Source organism: Neodiprion lecontei, chromosome 7 (assembly GCF_021901455.1).
Source record: "Neodiprion lecontei isolate iyNeoLeco1 chromosome 7, iyNeoLeco1.1, whole genome shotgun sequence".
Lineage (NCBI taxonomy): Eukaryota > Metazoa > Arthropoda > Insecta > Hymenoptera > Diprionidae > Neodiprion > Neodiprion lecontei.
Window position 1 is genome coordinate 22,307,102 of NC_060266.1, and position 25,613 is coordinate 22,332,714.

Sequence of the window (25,613 nt, forward strand, 5' to 3'; positions counted from 1 at the left end):
TTCGGGCCACTCCCAACTATCGTGCCTTTGAATTTAGCCGTTCGTCAGAAGCATCGCTGCAGCAGCGCGTGAAAATAGCGCAATTACGCAACCTGAGCGAATTGTATTCCGCGATGGGCTGGGATCATAAATCCAATGTAATTTTGGTCGGCACGTGGATGAAGGGCTGGTAGATATCTACCTCGACGCGAAGTGTAGAATATAGGCGAGTGCCGTGTCTAGGTTAACGTAAAACCGTAAAGCTCTCGGCGTTCCATCCAGCGTGCGGGGTAATATCGTTTAATTACAACCGCGATAAGCGGCCCGTTTCTACCAAGTTTAATAAGACAATTTCTTACCGGTTAAATACCGTCATCGACGACGCCGAGTTTTCCCACATCGCCGACACACTTACCATGCATGGCCTGCGGTCTCTCCAATTAGCTTCCAGCGGACCTGGAAGTTGGAATTGTTCATCCGGTGTTCGCTCCGTTATGAACTCCGCGGCAAAAGATCCTCCGAGATTAGAAATTATTCCCGCACTCGCGTTCTCCGGATCGCAATTTTTCAATCAAAAATGTGGAACCTGTTTACAAAGGACCTCGGAGAAACCTTATTGTAATTGGATTCCGGTAGAATTGGATGAATTTTTAGTATGTTATAGTAAAAATCCTCCTGATCAAAATTTATCATTTACAAAAGTTCCAAAAATCAGCACTTCTTGAGGTGCACGCTTCGCAAAAACGGTGTCCAGATTTTTTGGTATCCATGGATTCGGTGATTTTCGTGAATAATAAAGCTTCTAGGATACTTGTAATCGAACGAAACACTCGAAAAACTGCACGGTTCATTCTGAAAGGTAGGCAGAAAGCTGTGATTGATTCCATCCATGAACTTCCTGGTTTACCGGAAGAAGGTGCAACGTCAGATTTTGCTTGAAGAATGAGACCCTTCGACTCTTGCAATAATCGACTTTTTCTGTTTTTCACTCGTCTGTGGAGTCTCTGCGAATCGGTTGTCTAGTTTTTGATCAATATATTTTATTTCAAGTCCCTCTTGAAGCTTCGTCGTTCGTAAAAATCGTCTAATCCATACATATCAAAAAATCCATACAACACCCTTCCGAATCCTGTATCTCGGAAAGTGCTGATTTTTAGGACTTGGTACTATAACATACTGAAAATCCAGCCAACTTCAATAAGGATTCAGCGAGGTCCTTTACAGAGAAGTTCCTTTTTTTTTTTTTTTATTTTAATAGATGACTTTTTGCCCTTAGCGAGTTGGTTTATTAAATTCGAGATAACGCGAATAGAGAACGTTCAATTTTTGGTGCGTTCACGTCGAAACTAAAACTCGTTTGTGTAGTGCCCGGTAAAAATGAGATGCGGCAAACGCGATACGCCAAACACGGGCTGCCAAACATCGGACCAGCGACGATAAAGGGCTGCATGTCTCGCCTGGTAAAGCTGGGGGATAAAAACCGAACAAAAACCGGTAATAAACGCCCTTGCGTGTTATCTGCGCAAATAGAGTGAACAAATTTTTCATCGCTTCGAGTACTGGGAGCGAAAATACTCGAGGTCAACGAGTTTTCATTTCTCAAAGCGTTAATTGAAAACCGATTTCGCTATCTGCGATGCTTAAACTCGGGTAAACGATGATCAAATCTAAAAAGGAACGCCCATTCCAAGTAGTCGGTATATTAACGGTTTAAAGCATTCCTAATAATTTCTCGGAAATCACGGGTTCAAAGAGGGATCAAATCTGTATTAATCGGTTAACTCGTACAGACTTTTTTCAGTTTTCGTGCCAGAATCGTTAGCCACATACAATCGACCGAATTATACCAAAATTGTTACCCGGGGTTTTTTGGGTTCCTTATTTCTTTTCAGAAGTTATTTTTTGAATTCGCCAAGCCCTGAGGGTGATAACGCGGGTAAATCATTTGTTTTATTATGAATTTTGTTGTTACATTCAAATTCGAAATTTTGTGTCTCTGAATTTTTTTTTTTTTTTTTTTTTCCGGGGTCTACGATTCCATTGCGAAAGTTATTTTTTCAATCTGCTACCTCTTGAGGGTGAAAAACGATCCCCAGCATATCAAGAGACTAGTCATAAATTTACTTTACTCCTTATTTTACATTGGCATCAGGCTGGCGTTGGTGATGAGGCTGGTTAGTTGGCTAGTTTCGGTTTTAGTTAGAGATTTAGGTATCCCGTTTTACTCAGACTATAGCTGATCTTTCGTTACTTCATGCTTGTTTTTCTTTTCATATATTTTCCAATTTTATATTTGTAAACAGCAACGCTAAAAACCTTCATGTGATGATTTTCAGATTAACTGTCTAGCTTTACGAAAATTTCAATCATCACCGTCGCCATTTTGGATCCTATGTTTCGCAACTCTTCAATTCACAATAAAAAAATTCATCATCAACGACCCCGAAAGCCCCCGAGTAACCAGTTTCAAAAATTTTATTCCACTTCTCAACTTTTTGATACAAGGACGCTGAGAACTGTTGCAATTATCGGCGTCAAGTCACGCAAGAATTTCTCGCATTAATAATCCCCCGGTAAGAGAATATCTTTTGCGACTTTGGGATGGCATTGTTACAATATATAAACGTACGCTGGGCGTTTATGGGGTGAGAAGATGGTAGGGGAGGGGGAGGGATGCCGCTCTTAAGAGACAGTTGAAATATATAGATGTTCCCCCCGTCTCTGCAGTGCAGCACCACCGCCGTTTGGGTCAGTGATGAAGTGTTTTCGTCATTCCAGGTGATCCCGCGGGAATTGAGAAGGCAAAGGAATTTAATTTCACGCTCCCTCGGGAAACCAAACGACTCTGTCCCCCTCCACCCTCCCTCCCCCCCGGCCCCCGCCCGACGCCCTTCCGCCTGCCTCGCAGAGCAGCTTTTCTCCGCCTCTACGGCAGCCTTAACCTCTAAACTCTATTTTCTGGCACCAACAACGCGAAGCTTTCTTGGTCGAATCAGCTTATCCTCGAGGCCCCCTAGCTCCGGTGAGTGACTTTTTCCTCCCCCGCCTCCCCCTCCACCCTCCATTCCTCATCCCCGACAGACATTTTCGCATCTAACGCCTACGGCGGAATCCAACCGGAGACCGGTTGTGATGGTTGGTTTTACAAGAAGAAAAACTATAGCGTCGATTCGTATTTTTGAAACTACGCTGACCCGCCTGAAAACGTCAAATTTGAACTAACGATAATTAAGTGACTGTATTCGAAACGTCTGATTTTTAAAATTGAATTAAGGAGTTTGAATTTTTCAATTTCGCAGTAATTATCTTGCAACTTGTTTTCCGAACTGGTTTACCTCATCATTTTCGGCGGTATTTTTACACTGGGGGTAGAAAAGTATAATGATCGTATAATGAAATGGTGACGATATAAAAGTTTGAAAGTATGTTTCGGAATGAAAACGAGAGTTTAATATCGGCTGAATTCGAAAATCGTCCAGTGATTTTAGACTCAGAATTTTTATACCTTTAATTTGACCTTTACGAATTTCGACTCTTGTATATTTTCGACCTTCTGCATTTTCATTTCTATAAAACAGACCCTTTTTTATTTTCTGATTTTTCAACGTTTCTATTCCCGCCAGGGGTTTGATTTCAATTTTTCCTTTCCGGCGAATATCTGTCTCACACCGTCACCGTCGCATTTTCATGTCAGCGAACCAGGATCAATCGGTATATCGAAATGTGAAAAAAAAAAAAAACAACTGACACAAAAAATGGCTGAAAAATTGAAGAGAAAAAGAAATAAAGAAATAAATAAAACATTATCACGCGTATCGACGCGAGGTTGTACAGCAATTTTTGTGCTGCATTTCGACGGGTGATTCGTGTCTACACGCCACGTACAGAACTCGGTTGTCCATTTTGTTGGTCGTGCTGCAGTGTTAGCCAATAAATCATTCCGAAAACGTCGATCAATCAAACGGAAGTCCGAGTGCGCGTCAACTTCCGTTACGGGGATAAAACATTGTTTGGCATTGTGGGCCAAGCTCTGCGGTATCTGCCTTGTCGAATTTTACAACATTAACAGACGTACCGAAATGAAAAAGTCAGAACGCCAAACAGAAGCTTTGATGAGCTTCCGCGAATCAACCTCACAAAACCCGCAACCCTTATTCCCTTCGTCCGCATTCTTGGTATCTCCATCCCCCTGTTTTTCTTTTCCTTTCAATTTTTATTCCTCTGATCCGATATTAAATTCTCTGTTCAAAACACCGCCAATTTCCTTTACGAAAGAGAGCGTAGAATTGCAAAAACACACTCACGCACACTGGCGCGTACGGAAGTGTAAAGAAATAGGGGTGGATATTAGGCACTCGCATCGAGCCGAGAAACACCCCCAACTGTCACTGGCACTCACATGCAGGGGTGACTTCTTTTTTTGGTCAGTTTGAGTGACCCCGATCTCGAAGCGGCCAGCCTTTTTTTTACGAATTACGCTGTGCATTTGTTCTCGAGAATTTTTTTTCTTTTCTCATCGATTTCCGCCCTTAATGTTCCCTTATTTTTCTTTGCCTCGTCTTTTTTCATCTTCGTTTTACGTTTTTTCTCGTGTTTTTATTCTCGCATGACAGGTTTTCACGTGGATTTGCTTTTTCACGAATCGGTTCGTCGCCGTTGCAAATATGTTACACGGTTTTTTTTTTTTTTTTATTTTTTCTGTCTTCACACCGGAATGAACGATTTCAATAACAGTCACACGATTTGGTACTCCATGCGTATCCGCACGTGCGTGTAAAAATACAATTCGACCCACCCCTAATACGCTTTTTTCAAAAACTTTTTTCCACTCACAGTTCTTTCGCTATACGCTCCGGTTATTTTTTTGCTTCAGTCGACAGGCGCTATTGAAATTCATGAAATATCACTGAGGGTAATAATTGGATCAATGGGCACGCCTGTTTATGATATTGAAAATTTGGAATCTAGCTTCTTCACTCAATGAAAATTAAACCACAGAAATTTTTTATTCCCAAAAAACACACCGCGCAGAAATTTACTGCGAGTCAAGTTCTTCAAGGTTCAAATTTTTTGAATGTAAATCTATGGTCTCAAGTTTCAGGGATATTAGTTTACTGATTTAACCAAAATTTTGTTTCAGAATCTCGTTGATTCTCAATTCCAAACTCCAGCAAGTTGTAATTAAGAAATTCCAAGTTATATGTTCCCGAGTTTCTATTACAGATTCCGAGTTCCAATTCTGAATTAAAAATTTCACATTCGAGATATGAAGTTCCAAATCACATATTCCAAAGTCATGGTGTTCAGTAAAAAACCCATCACAAATTCAAGGACATTTCCAGGACATTTTCAGATTATACAAAGACATTTAAAATAGAATATTTCCAGAACACAAGAAACATTCAAGGATAGTTTCCAGGATCTTTGATGGACAAGAAAAATTCAAGGACAGTTACCAGGAGTTTTGAAAGACAAGCAAAATTGAAGGATATTTTCAGATTATTCAAGGACATTAAAAATAGAATATTTCCAAGGCATTAGAAAAATTCGAGGATAGTTTCCAGGACTTTTGAAAGACAAGAAAAATTGAAGGAAAGTGCGCAAGACTTTCGAGAGATAAGCAAAATTCAAGGACATTTCCAGGACCACTGGAAACCGTGAAACTCCAATTTCCAAGTTCCATATTGTAGGCTCCCAATTCCTCATTCCGAATTTCACAAAGCCATAAGACGACCTGGTTGTGAAATATCCGAAAGGATTTCCTTGCCGTAGTTCTCACATTCGAGAGGAGTTCAGTCGGAGGTTAAGGAGTCGCGCAGGAAGCGGACCTTTAATCCGACGTCGAGAAGACGGGGGTGGAGGGTGTAATAAGGTGCCGGTGCCGGGCTGCATCTCGGGCCGCGACACCGTTCCGCAGCATGCTGCTTCTACACTACGACACGTAGCTTATGACGCGACTTACGAGTCCGGCTATTACGACCATGCGCAACTTATACACACGTGCACACGTGCGCAGGCACATAACTATTATACTTTCCCACCCCTTCCGCTATCCCACGGTTTATAGCAAGCGCCGCGGGCGGTGGGAAAAGCGCTTCTAAACGAGCTCAGCGTTTTAGAGGAATCGAATGACTCGTTGAGTCCGAGGGAAAACGGTGGGACTGAACCTGTAATGGAAGCGTAAAGAAAGAAATGAAACTCAAACTTAAAAATATAAGAAAATACTTGACTCATTTTTAATCTTATACTACTCGAAATATACTGCATAATAAATAATTGTCGAGTATGTGAATTATTTTCAAGTATATCAATATATTTTGAGAAAACGAAATTTTTTTGAAAAATATACCGCTATTTTTTAAACATCCCAAACACGTCTCAAAATCGCCCAGTAAGTGTTTCTCTACTCAAATAAAAGCATTTTGAGTCAATATTGTTATTTTAAAGTCAACGTGGTAATGCTTGGAAACAAGATATGAATTTAAGTTTATTTCAAACTGAAATTGTGTCATAGATTAAAAAGAAGTAAAAATTGTTTTTTTCTTTACTCTTCAAAACTTGATGCCAAATTTTTAAACCGAACCTGTTCTTCTAGCATCATTGAAAATTCTCATTGTTTGTTACATTAGACATATATGTGTAATTTACATGGCTTGTATAAATTATCTATTATTCTAGTCATCGGTCATTAAAAAACAAAAATATTCTATGTCAGCGTTTTTGTTTTTCGTAAATTTGATCCTCGATAATAAAAAATCTTGCGACCGAATTTCTTATCCCATTCTTTACCAAAAAAATGTCTTTCTTTTGCCGAGATCTCGGAACCTAAGTGGCTTAGCAGTGAAAATCGATACGATATGATATAACCCTGCTGTTCTCCTCAAAGTTTTCCTGCATCTGGAGTATATGAGTTAGGATGAAACCGTAGCAACGGTTCGCGAACCAGATTGCGAAGCCGTTCCACATATTAACGAGGCTGCTTGAATCAACGACGGAAGTTTAAATCCCCGAGGATTTATGGCTGCATATAATTAAATTCGTTTGCCGAAGATTAAGGGTGCAGGTTTAAACTTGCGGGGCAGATTAGAAGCCACTGGTAGGAAAGAACCCACTTTTTTCTTTTCACCCTTGGTAATTTTCACGCGCTTCTTTCCGCGCTGTGTGAAATTCCAACGGTTAAAGAATATTAACCGTGATTGAGAATTCGAGATGATGTGCTGTTCGATCCAAGTTACACACACACACACACACACACACATATATATATATGTATATATATACATGTGTATATAAGTTCATGGGATAGCTGTATTATACCTACGGTTTAATTTCGAATGCCGATCCCGTCGCAAATCTCGCGCGAAAAAAAAAAGAAAAAAATCTCGATGAAGGATACGCGGGCAATTTATTATACATATATATTTCAACTTTTGCGTGGTATTAAAATTTTTCACGCCGGTAACCACGGTGTACGAAATTCTCCGAGTCTGTAACAAGCGCAAAAACGTTCCAAGAGTACACAGAGGCACCTGGAAAAGAGGAAGGCGGGAGTTTTCGTACCGAAAATGTGAACCCCGTTTTATTACGATGGCAAATAAAGTCGCGGATATGAATAAACTTTTCAATGAACGAGAGAAGGCGGCTTATTCCGCGATGCTACCACCACTCCAACCCCTCAAACCTACGTCTCCTTCTTCTTGTTCTTCTTCTTCTTCTTCCTCTTCTTCTTCTTCCTGCCGACCGCACTTTTATGCGCGTGTATTACCCGCGGCTCTTGGTGTGTACCTAACCCAAATACCGGGGGGTGTGTATATGGGCCGTTTTTAAAGTGGTGTTAAGACATATGGAGCATGCACGTAGCGATTCCCGTTGCAGCTAGGAAGCAGAAGCTTTCCGAGGTGTCCGAAAACTGGGTCATACTCTGTGAATATTAAATCCCCTCGCCCCCTTCTTCTCCCCTGAAACTGCGACACGATCTCCGGAAAATGAACCACCCTTATGTACGACGATGCTCGTGATCGTGCAAGATGCGAATATTATTATTATTATCTCTTGCAAAAGCCGCGCAAATCTTCTACCTCACGTTTTCTCAAATTCAATAAGATACTATTCATTGGTTGGATCGAAGAAGATAACAATAATTGTTAAAATGTTTCCGCAGTTGGAATTCAAATATAAACTATATTTTTATCGATTGAATTTCAGATCAAAAACTGTGACAGTGTATTTGGGAATTAATGAAACTTGGTATAAGCTATTCCAAATTCCAAAAACGCGCTGATGTGTAATTTACTATCATTGGAACTCAGGATAAGTGAAAGGTTGAGTTTTCAATAATGCTGATTGATCAGAGCTTTGGTTACTCGAATTCCGAAGCTTTCAACATCTTCAGCGCGTTAATAATATCACATTATTCTTGTTAAAGTCCTTTCCTACGACAACTATTTCGGCAAATTTGAACAGCCGTTCGACCCCTGATTATCATTAATTTCTTCTACTCACCATCTAAAGTTTCTCTTTCTCTTGTTTCCAGTGAAACCGGAAAAGCTGATCGTGACGAACGAAGATACGTCGGAGCCGATCGTCCACGAGAGTACGCTGAGTCCAGTGAACGAGGGTACGAAGTTGGTTCTGAACTGCGAGAGTGGACCAGGAAAGCCAGTTCCCATGGTCACGTGGTTCAACGGAACGCAGCGATTGGAAGGTGAGCTTTCGACGTCGAAGGGAGCTTAACGATCCCCCTCGTTTTCATTCGACGTGAAAATATCCTCCCTTCCTGATTCTGCTGAAACATAGAAGAATTCTTTTGAGCGGTTATTCCCAAGCTGGAACGGGGAAGGATGGCACCGTGGATTCATGGGGACTCGTGCAAAGCTTTCCGGGCTTCAAATAACCGATCGGTATTCAGCCCGGATCGTTGAAGGGCTGTTTGGTCAGCCAAAAGCCGAGGGCTGGGACTAGGAACCACAAACTGGGGGCTCCAGGCTCCGGTTGGAAACCTTGGAGGGTGCGATAACGAACGTGAGATTAATGCCTCGTTCTCTCCATTCGCAATCTCCACGCTAACGTTCGACGATAAGGTTAACAACCTGGGATACCGCCTACCTTGTATCCTAGACTGCCTCGTCGAACGCTTTACAAAGGTGTGACTTTGCTTCTCGACAAAATCTCCAAATCGTGGTGGAGGAAATTCAATGTCGAAGAAACGAAATGAGGATGATTTTTGTCTTCGATTCCATTACCGCAATTTTCGACTTTGTCGTGGTGATTTGTGGAAGTCGTTTCTTCTCTTCGTACATTGAACGAAGTATCGATGGTTGTATTTTGATCAGGGAATTCGTGAATTTTAAGCACAAAGATCACGTCTCATTGAATTTAGATGAACGATATTCATTGATCGATTAGAGAATGATATCTTTTTAGAAGAATATCATCGTTGAGTTTTGAATAACATCGTTGATCCTCTCTCGAGTGTGAGAAATCTCCTACTTCCATAAAACAATTTTCACAGCAATAGTAGAACAAGATGAACGACACTTGCCGGAGGTCAAAGGTCGCTTCGTTTCCCCTGAACCATCTTTTCCGAGATAGAAATCGCCGGGTCGTCGATTCCCCAGATCGCAATAAGCGTGCATGGGTGCACCGGAACGTGTTACCAATCTAAAAGTGGAATATGGACCGTGGCCACTCGAATCCGTGTCTCCGAGTGTTCCACACCCGCTGTACGGATAAAAATAGGATAAGAAGAAGTAGCAGAAAGGAAGAAGGGATCGAAAGTTCGGTAACGAAATTGTCGGATCTCTAATTCACATTCTTATCACCTCGTTTCCATCGATTTTTTACCCCCGGCCAGAAGTTTATTGTGACAAATGCTGGGAAACGGCTGGAGTAAACGCGTGCGTGTGTGTATTCCGCGGATAAAATACGAAAGAGAGAGAAAGGATAACAACGAAAAATTCGGGAACTTGGAGAGTATGGAGAAGAGCCGACCATCCTCGGCTGGTGGTCGGTAGGTACATCCGAAGGGCTGGAAGAGGGGCTGCGGACGTCCCGCTTGAATTACATCCGCGCCTTGATTCCGCGTAATTTTGCGGCCGTCCCTTGTACTTGGTCCCTCCCCCTGTTCACGGATTGAAAAGGATAGCTGAGGGATGGTGAGGATGGTGCTTCTCTTCCCTTTTTTCGCCACGTCGTTGGTCCCCGATCCCTTTTTTTTTTTTTTTTTTTTATTCTTTTGCTCTGCACTCCTTTGCGCTTCCTGCTCTTTTCCACCCTCGCCGCACATATTCTCGAGTGCGAATATTTTTTACCCGTCTGGAGAAACTGCTGAAAGATGTCGCGAAATTTTATCCAGCTGGTGGTAAAGCTTCTATTGTATAGCTATAATAATACTCTTTGCAAACGGAGAGTTTAATCATCGGTAGCGCACACGAATGTGGTACTGTAATAGTTGCCTTGAAGAGAAATTTCATTCTTCAATTCTCACCCTTGCCTTTTTTTTTTTTTGTTTTTTCATCTCTTTCTTCTCTTTTCATTCTTCGTGTTTCTGGACTTTGTTCCGCTTTCGCATTAGCCGAATGAATTCTAGCTGAAGCTGTTTCAAGCCGGTTTCTACTCGTCATGGCCAAAGCCCTGTATCCTAAATGGCAACGCGTCATGCTCGAATTAGCCTTTTGTTTGGGAGTTTTATCGTGTGATAACGGTGTTAATAGCTTGCTTCACTATACGGCCACGCTTTTTATTCCTGTTCAACGAGCCTCGAGGACAGGCTTCGTGATGATAAGTTCCCCAATGCCCTTTTTCAGGTTTCCGACAGCTCCCTAATTCCATTGTAACTTTACATCTCCATTAATAACCCGGCTATCCAGCCGATCCTATTTCTCACGCCTCGCCAAACACTGATAAATAATTATCAAATTATCGAGGGTTTCATTTGTTGCTACGCATAGTCATTTGATTTTACTGAATAGGGACACGTTTTTGACTCGGTAATTCAAGATATCGCTTCTACACGATAATGAAAGATCAAATATCTCTACAGTATTCAGGTTGAAATCATTGAATCGCTTTTGTGCTTTTGCTATGTCGTAAGGTTTCAAGTTTGATTCCCGATTACTTTGTGTCTGTGACAATTGTTCCTTATCTCAAATTCCCTTTGACATGTTCGGCGAAACATGATACTATTAAGGGAACCGGAATGTCGCGGAAACTGATTATTATAGACCTTCGGAAACCTCCAGAATTTGTAGTATTCGAGATAAGAACTGGATAATTGCATTCCATAAGGTAATCAGTTTCCGTGACATAATTAATATCTGATCAACGATTTGTAATTATTATTTAACGTCAAATTCGAACGTCAACACAAAGATCGAAGAGACAATATTATCTTCAGTTATTTATTCACCGACAAGTCAAAAGTGCCGGTTTACTTGCTTTATTTCGAGAATAAAATAAACTGTCAAACCCGAGAATGGTGAGCGAAGAATAAAGGAAAATTCATCGGTTTCAGCAACGAACTCAACCGAGGTGGAGGAAAATGGTATCGGAACCGCGAGCAGCCGTTTAGAAGTGGCCGTTACACGTGGTGACCTAGGGGCGAGTTTCATCTGCAGGGCGAGCAGCCCCGCGCTTAAAGAACCCCTGGAAGTTAAAACAGCGGTGGTAGTAAACGGTAAGTGAAATTTTCAAATTTTCAATATCGTCCTACATTCCACAGTCCCGTAGTTTTTACTGTACGCTGAAAGTTTGGCTCGATTCAGTTCTGATATTTGGATAAAGGTATTCCGCAGCCGTGGTCGATATTCTGCAATCGTGAAATTTGAGATTGTACAATGAATTATATCGTTATTTGACTGGGGCTGGGTTGAAATTCCGAATTTGAGAAGTTCCCAAAGCGCCTGATTCCAAATTACTTGGTTGCGAAATTTGAAGTAAAGAAATAGTTGGAAAACCGACCGATGAAGGTTCCGAAACTTCAAGTTCCGATAGAGCAAAATTCCGAAAAATGAAGTTTTGATAGAGTAAAATTCCGAAAATTGAAATATCACACTGCATAGTTTACTCAACGAGTTGGTGTGAAAATTGAGAAAACCCGAAAATCAGAATGACCAGGATTCCGAACGTAAAAATATGGAAAATACAAAACAAAGAAAGATCAAAGTGGTGAAATTTCATCTAGCCAGAAATTCACGGAACTGAAGATCTTGGATCATTCAAAATTTCAATGTTCCAGATATTTAAATTTTCTCATACTTGCACTTTCGGAACTTTGCCTTGTCGGAGTTACGCCCTTTGGACATTTTGTCGTTCGGACAACACGAACTTTAATGTTTCATCAAAGTTCGATTTGTCTACTTTAGGTTTCGCCACCAAAAAGTTTGGAATTCAGAGCTTTCGGAACTTTTCAAATTCGAAATTTCATCCCCGCCCCTGCGAGCCTTAGTTAAATTCGGATTCTAACTCAACCATCGAGTTGTTATTCAACTGTCCTTTGAAAACACCTGCTCGCAAAGGTGATTGTGATAGATACCTAATCATTTGAAATATCAAAACCACTATGCTCATTAAAATCGACGCGTCTGCAAATCTTGACTAAGAATATAAAATCCGTGGTTGACAAGTATAAAAATACAATCATAAAATCGACGCTGAATCGAGATCATCGGACGGTATCAAGGCGGTGCGTCGGGGTAAAAATTCCAAAGCACCGCTTGGGGGGAATAGATCAGCATAATATTTTGTAGAAGCTGGGTATTTGACGAAGCAGCTTTGACCCAGCCGGCGATACTCGAGACCTTGTCTTTCCGTACTCCCTGGTACCTACGTGAAATGTCGAGTGCAATTTTCCGATATTAGATTCCCTGACCGAGGTGGTCACCCCTCCCCCCTTTCCCCGTTATCCCCTCCCCGTCAAGCATCGCGTCTGGCTCTAAAATCACCCAACGGCCGTTTGGCCGCGGTCAGAGGTTGAAAGCTTGACTTCGACCGACCTTGGAACTCGGGGCGAAGTTTAACTGCGCCACCTCAGACCGCGTAATCGCCTTATCACAGACTGTTTTCGTTCCCTCGTCCAGTTCGCCCCCTCGGTATGGACCTCAGCGGTGTCGTGAATCACGTCGTCCAGGGTTCGAAGGTGATCCTCCAGTGCCAAGTGCAGGGCGCGAGGCCGGCGGCCAACATCACTTGGTTCAACGGCACCGAGCCGATCAGCATCGGAAACGAAGTCAACGTGCTGAACCGCGAGCTTGCGGAATCGGTGAGTGATTTTATCGTCATCGATTTGTCGAGCTTTTATTATTGGACTCGGTGCAGCGGAAGGTCGACAAATATCGCGGCCGCTGCACGGGGTCGACTATTTGCCAAAGTTGTGGCCTCGCAGACCGGAGGAGAATATCCACCGAGGATAAGTATAGTATTTAATTAGTCAATAATTGGCCGGGCAAAGCTCGAAACGGCGAGTGACGGAGCGGATGGGCAGGAATCAGACTCACGGCAAACAGGCGAGGGCTAATTATACCCTGGGGATTTGAAGGGCAAACAGTGGGCGCGGTTCGTCGGCCGCGGCTCGCGATTCGGCGAGTCGAATTCATATCTGGGAAAATCCAACCACTCCTGGATAGTCTGCATCCCCTAACGCGTTTTGTTGCGTCGGGAGTTTATGAGGGAGTCTGGATTTTCGTCTTTTTTTTTTGTTTTTATCCTAAACTTCCCCGTAACTTCAAGTATTTAGCGACGAAGGATTAACGATTCTAAAAAAAATGAGGGTCATATTCGGCTGCAGGCTTCAAGACGGCGAGAGAAGGGCGCGCAGCGATAAAGAGGGGAAAACAACCCCTGTGTAATAATTAATTTTTCTAACAATAGCAACGCAATCAGAGTAACTGCGGGTTACGAAGGAGCTTGTTGGTTTGTACGGCTAATTTTCAGCGGGGGAGAAGAAAGAAGGAGAGAGAGAGAGAGAGAGAGAGAGAGAGAGAGAGGGAGGGTCGCGAGTCGCGAGGATTGACGAGAGGGAGGAAAATCCGGCGCAACACTTTTGCGAGATTCGTGCTCTCTCCTTTCCCCGTTTTTTCAGCGGCCTCTTTTCATCTGTTTTCTTTTTCTCGTGCCACTCTCCTTTCCCCCGTCATCCCTTCTCTGCATCACCAAACCCTCGTCGAAAAGCCCGTGGATTTTCTCTCTCGGCCAACTTAGCTACGCATAAGAATTAGGAATTACCGTTTTAATTATCGTTTTTTACGGAGCTTGGGATTAAAAATAACTGCAACAGATTCTAAGACACCGCCTTGTGTTTGGTAGAAGCTTTTACAATTTCAACCCCTACTTTTGCCTTGGAAAATTACCCTTACGTATTATACATATAGTATAACTGGTTTCTCGGGAACAATTAGAGTGAATCTCCTGTATTGGGAAAATTTTTTTTTATATTAATTTTCTCATTTGTTTTCTCTTCTTGTTTCTAATTTGTAAATGAGAATTTTTTCATCCCCCTTGCAGACCTTGTACTCCTTCATTTATTCATTCATTTATTCAAACTCCACCCGATAGTCTGTTTAAGCTTGCCCGAGGAGAAAAAACTTTTTAATCCTAATTTCTGCTATAAATTGAATTTCAAATTACTGAGAGTAACATTTCGTGACGTATTTTTAACGCAGCTCAACTCGCGGGACGGAAATATAGCGATGAAAGTTATCTAACAGGTTCGAAACTGTAGTTAGAATTTTAGTCTATCTGGAAGAAATAATTACTCAATTTACAGAATGAAAAAAAGAAAAAAGATTTGAATAAACGGGAGCGAAAGTTTGTGAAATTTTATGTAAAATGCGTGAATTGTATGACGAAGGAAATTTTTAATAAAAAGACACGTTATTGAATTACGATACTTGAATATTAATCCTTAAGCAATGGTGTAATAAACAAGTCATTTTAATGTTCCTAATAATTATTGTCAACCCTTTCCATTGACGCAGCCTCAACCATATGAATTAAAGACCAGCATAATACAGCTTGTAAGTATCCAAAAGATAATGCATTCACTAAAAATGATCCTATAATTACAATTTCTATTGATCGATGAGCACTGATGTGATTTTCGCAAAAGGCTGTCTCAACAAGTTCCGTCCCTCCATAGTCGATTTACGTTTGTCTCTATTCTCTCAACTTTTCCTGTCAAGGATCTGTGCCCTCAATTCTGTTTAAGGGTCACAAGTATCTTTAGCTTGGGGGTTTCCCTCGTTGTCAAGGGTCGAAGTATGAGCTGCATGCAGGTAGAGAGATGAAAAAAAAAGAATAAACAAAACGCTGAAAAGGAATCACAAAACCAGCAAAAATAAGGGAGCAGGAATTACGAAAAAGCGTAAAGACTTTTGGTTCGTCAACCCTGTTCTGTGAGGGTGGATGGCGTGTCTGAAGGGTGGGCGAGGAATACATGCTTACCGATTCGTATACACTGAAACGCGTGTACAATACGCGTATAGCCGTAAAATAAGAGGACGGTGGATGTCGGTGGGGATATTTGACAAAAAGCTCTGCACGGACGGCGGGGCGGGGGATGATAAGCTTACACTGCGATTAATTTTATTTAACCTCTTGGACCGCTTCTGTGTTGTGAGCCGGTATACTCGGGACTTGATGTCCGTGTATAAATAAAACAGAACCCCCGCCGTCTTGGCACTGCGGAATAGCGAGGACGATTCGCTCCCGCGGCGTCTTATCGCGGAACGAAAGAGGAAAAATTCACGTATTTTACATATTTAAAGCAAACGTGACTAGCTCTCGCCGCATCCTTGCCACATAAATTCAAGAGGTACCTACATCCAACCTATCCGTAAGATAGGCTATAACCTCACATGACTTAAAACAACTTTTCGTCAACCGCACAATTTATCATTGAAATTTTTATTTCGATATCCAAGTTCAAAAGGAATTTATTGCGGCAATGATGTATAACAGAAATAGGACGGAATCCATAAAAGGATTTTATGGACGCTGTTTTTTGTGGTCTGACGAAAATGGGATTGGCTAGGTAAAATGGCGCCGACTCGAGCGATCAGCTGATCGCTTTGGGTTGATTACAGGGCACACAAGATTCCATACCAAGCTGCCAGACGTTAATTCAGTTGGATTCAGCTAATGAAGATTGAAAACTGGGCCGGCATTCCAGTTTTATAACAGAGTACAAGATTTTGCTGACAATTCTGTTCACCCCGTTTGTCAAATGGGATTTTGCGAGGAATCCTATCGAAACGGGCACCTTGCGGGAGTATCGTTGAAAGACGTTTCAGGGAGTTTGTCCGGGTCGTTAGCATGTAAATTGATGTAGCGGAGAGTTGCGATTAGCATAAATAGTATATACTTGGTGGATTATTCATAACAGCATGTTTATCCTCTGAGTAACAATATGTATGCTAAAACAGACGGTGGTAGTAGCTCGATATGTCGTTCTCTCGTAACTTAACAGTACGTCCAGGGGATGACGTAAGCCATCCCTGAGCTCTGGATATCGGAGATCCATAAAGTGTTGTTAAGAAAAAACAAACGAGTGCCGATTCGCCACTGGCAAAATATGAAGACTTTGATAGAGCTGTGTAATTGCCCGTTGTTTACGGGTCTCGCGTGATACACGGTTCGACGGGTTCCTCGCTAGGTTAGAGAGCCCGAGTGATACCTCCATGTCACATCGTCACTTACCCAACGCCCTGAAGCTCGCTCATGGCGTGCTTGATTCAATTAGCGCTAAACGATTCGCCGCTCGTTCACACGAGCCTGATTCACTCCTACTTCGAACTCACTCTCTTAATGTGTTGAAGTGAGGATTTACTCCAATGAAGTGAAAAATCATTAATCGAGAATGAAACCTGCGCAACTCCAAATCGAGTTAAGTTTCGAGTGACTCGATTGACTCCAAGCGTTTGGATTGTAAAACTTCATTCTTACAGAGTGAGTATTCCCATCGTCATGCTAGTTGAATGGTTTTAACTCCAAGGAAATTTAGCGAGTACACTGTGCCGAAACTCCAAACTGCTCGAATCTCTGATCACCAGTTAGAGCGAGAAAACCGGACGCTAGAAAACGCTTGTTTCTTCTTTCTTTGGAAAGTGTACGAACACGAAACGCGTGTCGAGAATTTTTTTGGTTAAAATCGTGCGGACGCTGGTAGATGTCGAGAACTGAACAGTGGAGAACGGCTACCTACTGCAGGTGCGGTGTGATTTGTGGTCCGATATTAGAGATGCATATCCATTCGTACCGGGTCGAAATCGCGTTGCAGAGATAGCGGATTGGCACAATGCGTGTAGGTGCAGGCTCGGAATCCATCGAGATACTACCGGGGAGTAGGACTGACCACTGCTCGATATCGGCTCTGCATAGAGTGCATCAACTCACACTCTAACGTGTATTGCATCCTTCCTCTGACCGTGCCGAATCCGGCTATGGGCAATACAGGGATGTGGCAGAGCGTGTAGCGCTTTGCCGTAGAGCAGTGAGAATGTGTCAGAAACATCCAGTTCGCGAAATAGCGAACACGCATCCCTGGCCGGCAAACTGACTGTCGTAATTGGCATTGGAACAGTTCGATTGTATCCGGCACATATCCTTGTTTCAACAAACTCAGTCACGTTTCACCCGAACGTTCGCGATTAATTACTTTAGCGAAGATCGCCGTTTTGGTAGCACACAATGAAACAAGATGAGGCGAACGTTCGGATTTCCTTTTTTCCTCGAAGAATTTCGACGACTTTATATTTAAGAAGAATGCTAGGCTGGTATATTTTGGCGAATATTATGAAGAAGAACGTAGGGAAAAAAAAACTCGACCTGACATCTCGTTATACTCCTCGAGCTTCGCGAGTCTCTCTTCGCCGCCGGGGGTGGATGGAAGTGGGGAAACAAGCCGAAGAAAAATGTAATTTTCTCACGAGGTGTGGGCGGTCTTAGGTCTGCGGTGTATAATGCGGCAGGGAAGAAACACAGAGGCGTAAGCGCACCGAGAACGACTCTGAGCAATTTAAACTTGCCGCCATAAATAATGAACTAAATGCTTCAGTTTTTTCTAACCGGTGTTATGACCCTTCTCTCAGCTTGGATAATAAACCTAACCCAACCTCCCCCCATCCGAAGATGGGCCGAAGTTTTGAACGGTGCATTTGGACAATTTCACCGAACGCTTACCACGCAATTTATCGTAATACGAATCTTCCTTCCGGCGTAACACTTTTCGTGACTTGCCGCCCTTCGGGTAATGCTGTGAATCGTTGCCAAGAATTTCCCGAGACACTGCAGTAACAAAGAAAGTACCTACGCGCCTGAAGTGTACCTTATCGATTTTCTTTATTCTGTAATACTCAAGAGTTTAAATAAAAAAATAGGAAGCTTTTTTTCACGCACTGATTCCACTCCTGAAGGTTACCCCTAAAAATTAGGGATGCGACCCTTGACAGTAAAACACTGTGCATATTATCGTCTGTTGACAGTGAATAACGATAAATTGGTTTTATCGATAAATTTTACGTCATCGTAGAGAGATCGTAATAATCCGATTTTTGGGGAGTAAGCCTGGGAGATTGTTTGTAGCCCTCAATGAGCTGAATTGGCACTTGAAAAAAATACGTGTTCTACATTTTTTGATATTCCAGAACGTATCACAGAATGCAGAAAATCCGCGAGGTGCACCTCGGCTACTTTGCTTGTAAGATATGAATGAGTGTATATAATTTTCCCTCCGACAACGTCGGGAAGGAAAACCCCGAGGGTGAAGGAGGATGCGTGTCGTGTCAACTTAGCGTTATTATTTCAACGTGGAAGAATTCCGAGTCATTTTTCCTCGTTCCCGTTTCTCGCTCGGTTAAAACCGAACCGAAATGGAAAGAGAACGGAACATGGGAGATTATTATCATTACCGTCTGTAAAATATTCACCGAAAGGTCTTTTCAACTGCGAATACGAAGTCCGTCCTCGCGGCTTCCGCAGTCTCTTGTGTTTCCTTCGCGAAGGACTCTGCATTGCACCGACGAAGTGTAACTGCTACGTGTACCCTGGACACAAAGGATCCTCTGTTGCTCCAGACTCGTATTATCCCTCGCTAATCAGGTCTTATTGTGACCTCCACCTATTGTCCAGGAATGTTTCATATCTCCACTCTCATCGTGTATCCCACAAGCTTTTTTCTTCTTCCTTCCGCGTCTTTTTCATCCCGGTTTTGTTTCCCGTTCGTTTATCTTCCAGTTTGTCAAGGTTGTATCGTCCGTCGATCTGATTCTGAGCCTCTAATCCCGTCTCTTGATACTTCGCTGGTTATCACAACTCCCAGAAACGAACAAACATGATGCGATAGTCTTTTCGTGACGATTCTGAAGTAATCATACAAGAAGGATTCGGGACCCAGGGATCTACTGCCGACAGCTTCCCCAGTCTGAAACCATTCACCGCGATGACGTCACAGTGATCTACGACTGCTGTACCGACCCGAAATTCAAAATCGCGCTGCTTTACCAACAATTTTATAGATTGAAGGTAAGAATTACGGGTCGGTATAGCAGGTATCTATCACTGTAACATCATCGCGGAGAAGGGTTTGATTCTGGGTAAAATGTCGGTAAGTGTCGGTAGTAGATCCCTGTGTCCATAATCTCCCCTTGTATTACTACTTTCTGAGCACCAAACTCGCGGCTCAACAACTCAGCGGCGGCTCGAGAACTTAAGTGTGAAATTGGATAAGACGAGTTTTCAAACTCTTGAATGGATAATAAAGTCGAAAATTTTTCCCTCTCAGTTTACCAAGACGGCAGTAAAGTCATTATTCGAAGAGGTGTATTTTAATCGCGCACATCGCTTAGTCGGTACATGATAGCTGATTGAATATGATTTGCCCTGAAATTGACAATAAAGCTAACTCATTGTTCCTCCAAAACTTTGCCACCAGATTGACGGCACTTACCGCACAGAGAGCAGCCTGATATTCGAGGCGACCCACTATCAAAATGGAAAAAAGTTCAGCTGTCACGCCGAGAACATCGTGACGCTTCAGAAGAGCATCAGGCCGATGAAGAAGTCGATAATCCTGGACGTTTACTGTGAGTATGATATATATCTGAATTTGTTTTGATTCATTTGTCAGCTGCAAGGATTTGTAGATAAGTGAATAATGAACAGCGGGCAGAATTTTCGAAACTGGTACTTGCGCAATATTGAGAGTATAAGTATAATGATTACATTCCTTACAGAACCTCGAATAACTGCGGAGCTTTTCTCTCTTATATCTTGAACGACGAGACTTGAATCCCCGCCAAGCTATATAATAACGCTAGAATCGCAACGACAGTGTCGTTATTATCCCGAGAAATCCGAAGATCCGTGTAAAATGAAAATTGTCGCATATAATACAGAGACAGGAATAATGAAACTGCAGTAGTCGCTTTATAACCAGGCTCTCAAGTCCGTGTCGAACCTATTCAAGATGTCCAAATAATGAATTTGCCACTCGTTCTCTGTCTCGCGTGTTCCAGAGGTATTTCTGAAGAATGGTAGAAGGAGAGTCGGTATAAGAAGGAGGAAACTGGGGGATAACAGAATACCTAACAAGAAGAAGAGAAATAAAAAAATTTAAAGAAAAAATCGAAAACAAAAAAAAAAATTATAAACTTCCGCGCAACTCGCAGGTCGATACATACATGAAAGCGGCGCGCTCTTGGTTATAGCAGCGTGTTGGTTATCTGCGGCGGGAGCTGAGGGATGAGGCGCATTATGAAAAGCCACCCGGTGGAAATGACTGGTGAAACTAACTGTACCGCGCCTATATATGCTATAATATATACTCACATTGACACGCTGTGCGCGTCGTTCAAAATACACGTATATGTTATATACACAGACACACGCGAGAAGACCGATACGAGCTATGCTATCAAGCTTGCGACTATACACGATCCCCGCAACCCGTCTCACACCATGAGTTATCCTTCAGCCGAAGGTGTTGACGCAACACATCGTCCATCTTTCGCCCGATTAACCGAGGGCTATAAATGCGCCGTGGAGTTTTTCAGCCCCCTCGTTTTTTCCTGCGTTTTATCTTTTACCTGTTCTTTTCCCGCAGCCCCTTGCGGCAAAGTCATGGCTTTGAGGCCGGTTCATTTTTCCCCCGCAATTGCAACACGCGCCGAAATTATTTACGACGAAATATTCGATCAATCAACAGTTTCAAATATCGTTTATATCAGGGTCGTCCTTATTTAGGGTGTTGACAAATTTTTTTTGCCCCACCTCAGAAATCTACTTCAAGTAATTCAAAAACGATTTCCTAATTTTTTCAGATTTTTGCCTCATCTCTAAGATAGTTTGCATTGTGGTCGAAATTTCTTATGGAAATAACGTGGGAAATACTTTTTTACTCATCATATATTTTATTGTGAAATTAATGATGTTCAAAAAAATCTGTAACTGCAAAGTTTTAGTGGGCATTAGTGCTACTGTTTCAAAAAAAAAATCACATTATCATACCAGCTACTCTAAACAAATCGCACACTCTCGAAATCTAACTTTTTTTTATTTCGAGGAAGTGCAATGATGGTATAATGTCTATTTTTGTTTTTAGATAGTAGCACCGATGGACTTTAAAACCTCGCAGTTGCAAATTTATAGGAACATTATTACTCTTGCAATAAAATATATATTAAGAAAGAAAAGTTTTTCCCCGTGTTATTTCCATGAGAAACTGCGATCACGAAGCGGAATAATCTTAGAACCGAGGTAAAAATCTGAAAAAAAATTAGGAAATTGTGTTTGAATTATTTGAATTTTATTTTGGGAGGTGGGGCAGAAAAATTCAAGTCTTACGGAATAAGGATATCAGCTGCTTTTCGAACGAATAGCCGAATTTCCCAAGGATTATCATCGTGGGCGATCTGCAATTCTGCATTTTTTTAGCTCGCCTTTCAACTCCGTCGACCTGATTTCTGGCTGAGAGATGACGCCTTCGGCGACAGGATCCCCCGGAATTGAAATAAAACTGCCTGATACGACGTTACGCGTTCAGTTATACACAAAATTCACGAATTTTTCTCCCTTGGCGAATAAATTCCTCTTCGCCCTCCTTCCTCTCCTCGGTGGTAAGCCACGCACCGGTTTCGCGGGTACCGGAAGTGAGTAAAAGGAGCGGTAAGAAGCGCAGCCATTCCTTTCCCTCAATACGCGCAATAAATCGAGAAGGGTTACAGTGGTAATAAGAAGAATGAAGCCAAAGTTTAGTGCAAAATTGCTGTGCTGCCGCGCCTTCAGTTCTGCGTGAATCTCTCCCCAGCATCGTAATAACCTTGATAGCTTCTCCCGTCCCTGAATACGATCGTTTGCACGTGAGAATCGGCAATCTCGTGAAATTCCACCAAACCACAGGGTTGAATTTTTTTTTTCACATGAATTTATAAGCTCGAATTACGAAGGTATTCAATTTTTTTCAACACTATTTGCGGTGATTTTGCCAACCGTAACGTTAGTGACTGAGGAAAGAAAATCGTTTTATAACAAGACGGAATGTTTTTATACAAAAACAAGTAAAATCAAAAATAAGGCAAATTGGGCGGGAGTGAAAAATTCGAATTTCTATAATACAATGTTAAGGCCATAATATCGAATTTTCAACGACGCAAATATTTATTTGTAATAGATAGAAAGATATAAAGTATAAACAAACAAAAGAGTAGAATATTCGTAGGTACTATATTTTTCAAAGTTCTGTGAATTACATTTTAAACTCTCTGTCAAATCGAGGCTCGAATCTTTTTGGTAAATTTGATACTCGATACCACAAGGAATGGAGAATTAAAAAAATGTTGACCAATTTTTGGTGCTCTTTATTTACAGATCCGCCGATCGTCAGCTATCCAGTGGGAAATATAACGGTAAACGAAACACTGGATATCCATTTGATCTGCGAGTACATCGCTAACCCGGCGCAGTTGGAGACGGTAAAATGGTGAGTGATTTCTTATACGTAACTATGAGTCATGAAAAATTAATTTTATTAGGTAAAGTTTGTTTTTGTAGAAACCAGAACGATATTTCGGATTCAAAGAAAGAATACCTATTTTCTAAAACATTTATTGTAAATAACAATTGAGCAAACTTTAGTTATGCATTTGAATCACTTTTATTCAAGAATAATAATTGTTAATAAACTAAAAATGTAAAAGAATTGCTAAACCAAGTTTAAAGATGAATATTTTTCGTACTTCTTCTATTTTCGTACGGTCTTTCTCGTATCAAATTCCAAACGTAATCTCCCATCATGCTCTAATTATATTGCCCCTGATAACGTTAATAAAGTCCATAAAACGCTGATGAAAAAATTTTTCCTTTCTCTTCTAAATATGCACCAATATTAGCCATCAACAAAAAACTTCAAGACTTATTTATTAACGTAGAAAAGACAAAAAACAAACTTTACAACTAATAAATAAAGGTTTCGTTTATCATTCGATGTATAGAATCGTAATTTATTCATCTCAATAGAATCTCTCAAATAAAAAAAAAAAAAGAAGAACAGGAGCGAGAACTGTTGTAATAAGAAACGTTATCTGTAAGACTTGGAGTTAGTTCACTGTATACTCTCGGTATTCGACGAAATTGACTTTCAAGTTTCGAGTGCACGTGACGCCGATGCTGCGGTCCTCGAGAAGTTGGCCGCGATACAATATCTCTCCGTTGTTTGCTTATTTATTATTTCCAAGGCATCGTGTGCGCGAGTTTCTCTCGTACATCTACACTCCACACTCTGGGAAATCCAATATCGCGATTCCAGACCGTATCTATCGGCACTCGTTGTCCCGCGGCCATTCTTCGGGCCTCTATACTCCATCCGCACTTCAAAGTACCTGGGCAACGCCGACACGACGATGAAACGATAATTTCACCCCCCCTGCACCCCCGAAGCTCTTTTTTCCATAAAAATTTTCAAGCCTCTTTACGCCATCCCCGAATCAACGCGGTTCGTCAATTCAGAACCAATCAATCAAATCCAGTGTCCGTGTGTATAAATTTTCCTTCGATATTCTCGTGTCAGAGAGTTTTTTCCCCTCGGAATATTACCGCCACGAATTAGCTGAGCTTTCATGGTGCTTGTTATTACTTTTGTTAAGTAATTAAATCGATTTTTGGTAAAATTCACAAACTTTTCAACGTTCATATTCAAGCTGTTTTCTTTTGTTTCACAATTTTCTGGAGTGATTTGTGACTACCTTTTCCTAATACAAAACTCAGTAGCTGAAAATTGATCAGTTTCTTAAGATTCGTTAGAATAAAAAGTATACGTCGACGCTTATCAAAAGTGCAAAAATACGATACAATCTCTAATATTTGTTGATAATGATCTGGTTCGTTAACTTTACGATAACAGCTTTACATTATTGTTTCTAATTTCACAACTATTTACTTTTACCATCACTTTCAATTCGTTCTAACGAATACAGCGAGGATAAAAGCACGGAGTATAGATGTGTGCAGCAATATCGGCCGAGCAGTATAAAGATAGAAATGGGGATAATTAAGTTAACGAAGAGCATTGAGGGCGGTTGGTTATATCTGGCGGAGAATCGAGTATACGCATGCGTGTTTGAAGGGTGGAAGGGTAGGTGGTAACTTCCACTTAATATTCGTCGGTAGGTAAAAACCGAGGCGGTAAAACTTGAGACTTAAAATGAGAGCGAAAGCGAATAACCGTGCCGGCGATCTCAGCGGAGTATTGAAAATTCTAATTTCAGATGTTTGCAAGTGTATTAAGAATTAACACCCGGTTTCCCGGGCTCTCGGTCCGCGAGCCGAACAACGTTGCAAGTAATATTCTGAATTAGTTCGTTAGAATCGTTATTAAAATGTTACGCTTCGTGAGCGAGCGAGTTGGCAGACACGAACGAGGCTCTTAAGATCCGCCTGCAAGACGCGAGACTTGCGTAGAGATTCCAAAACACCTAGGGGGTGAAAAAAGGCTGCGAGACTTTTCGAGCAAAGGCAATTCGCTGGCAGCAGACGAGCGCCAAGATTTAAAGAAAGTTACATCGCGAGACGGGGAGAAAGAAGAGAGGAAAGGAGAAAGTGGAAGGGGGGTTGGTCGAGGGTAGCTTGAGAAGTAAGATTGTTAAAGAGTTTCTTCAAGTGAGTTCGGGCTCGCCTGAAGGTCTCGCGTAACGAATGTTACACGTTTTTCGCTTTCCTTAAGAATACATTTTTCAGCCCCCTTCTTTGCTTCTTTTGTCCCTGCAACCCTTTGGTCGAAAATTACTTTTTGAGGGTGTTTGGGTTGAATTGAACCCCGTTACCGGGAATCAAATAATTATTCGAGCCTGAAACGTACGTCTTTATCGTCTTCTTAAATTTCCTGTCACGTTTTGGCAACGATTATTGTCAATGTTTTGATTTTTATACTGCCCAACAACTTGGAAACACTTTTTTTCTACCGACGAGGTAAAAAGAAATTAGATTCGAAGGCAAGGATTTTTTCGGACCGAAGAGGAAAATGTGATTGTATACAATTCGCCCCTCTTGTTTTTCTCCTTATCGACCCTTCGACGGCCACTCAGCCAATGTTGAAAAACATCTTTCGTGTATTTTCGAGACGTATTATAGCCCAACTTTCGTGATAACTA

General features: G+C 41.7%; 1 protein-coding gene across 16 annotated transcripts in view; it reads left to right on the plus strand.

The window, feature by feature from the left end:
• LOC107220256 overlaps nucleotides 1-25,613 on the plus strand; it is a 192,776-nt gene that overhangs the window by 143,056 nt on the left and 24,107 nt on the right. For 14 of the 16 annotated variants that reach the window (XM_046744640.1, XM_046744642.1, XM_046744641.1 and 11 more), the window contains exons 4-9: nucleotides 8,513-8,683; nucleotides 11,492-11,653; nucleotides 13,056-13,237; nucleotides 14,952-14,990; nucleotides 19,904-20,054; nucleotides 22,837-22,948. In XM_046744640.1, coding sequence (XP_046600596.1) covers nucleotides 8,513-8,683; nucleotides 11,492-11,653; nucleotides 13,056-13,237; nucleotides 14,952-14,990; nucleotides 19,904-20,054; nucleotides 22,837-22,948 — 817 coding nt within the window. The remainder of the gene's footprint in view (nucleotides 1-8,512; nucleotides 8,684-11,491; nucleotides 11,654-13,055; nucleotides 13,238-14,951; nucleotides 14,991-19,903; nucleotides 20,055-22,836; nucleotides 22,949-25,613) is intronic. The other 2 variants (XM_046744652.1, XM_046744656.1) reach the window with 1 other exon arrangement.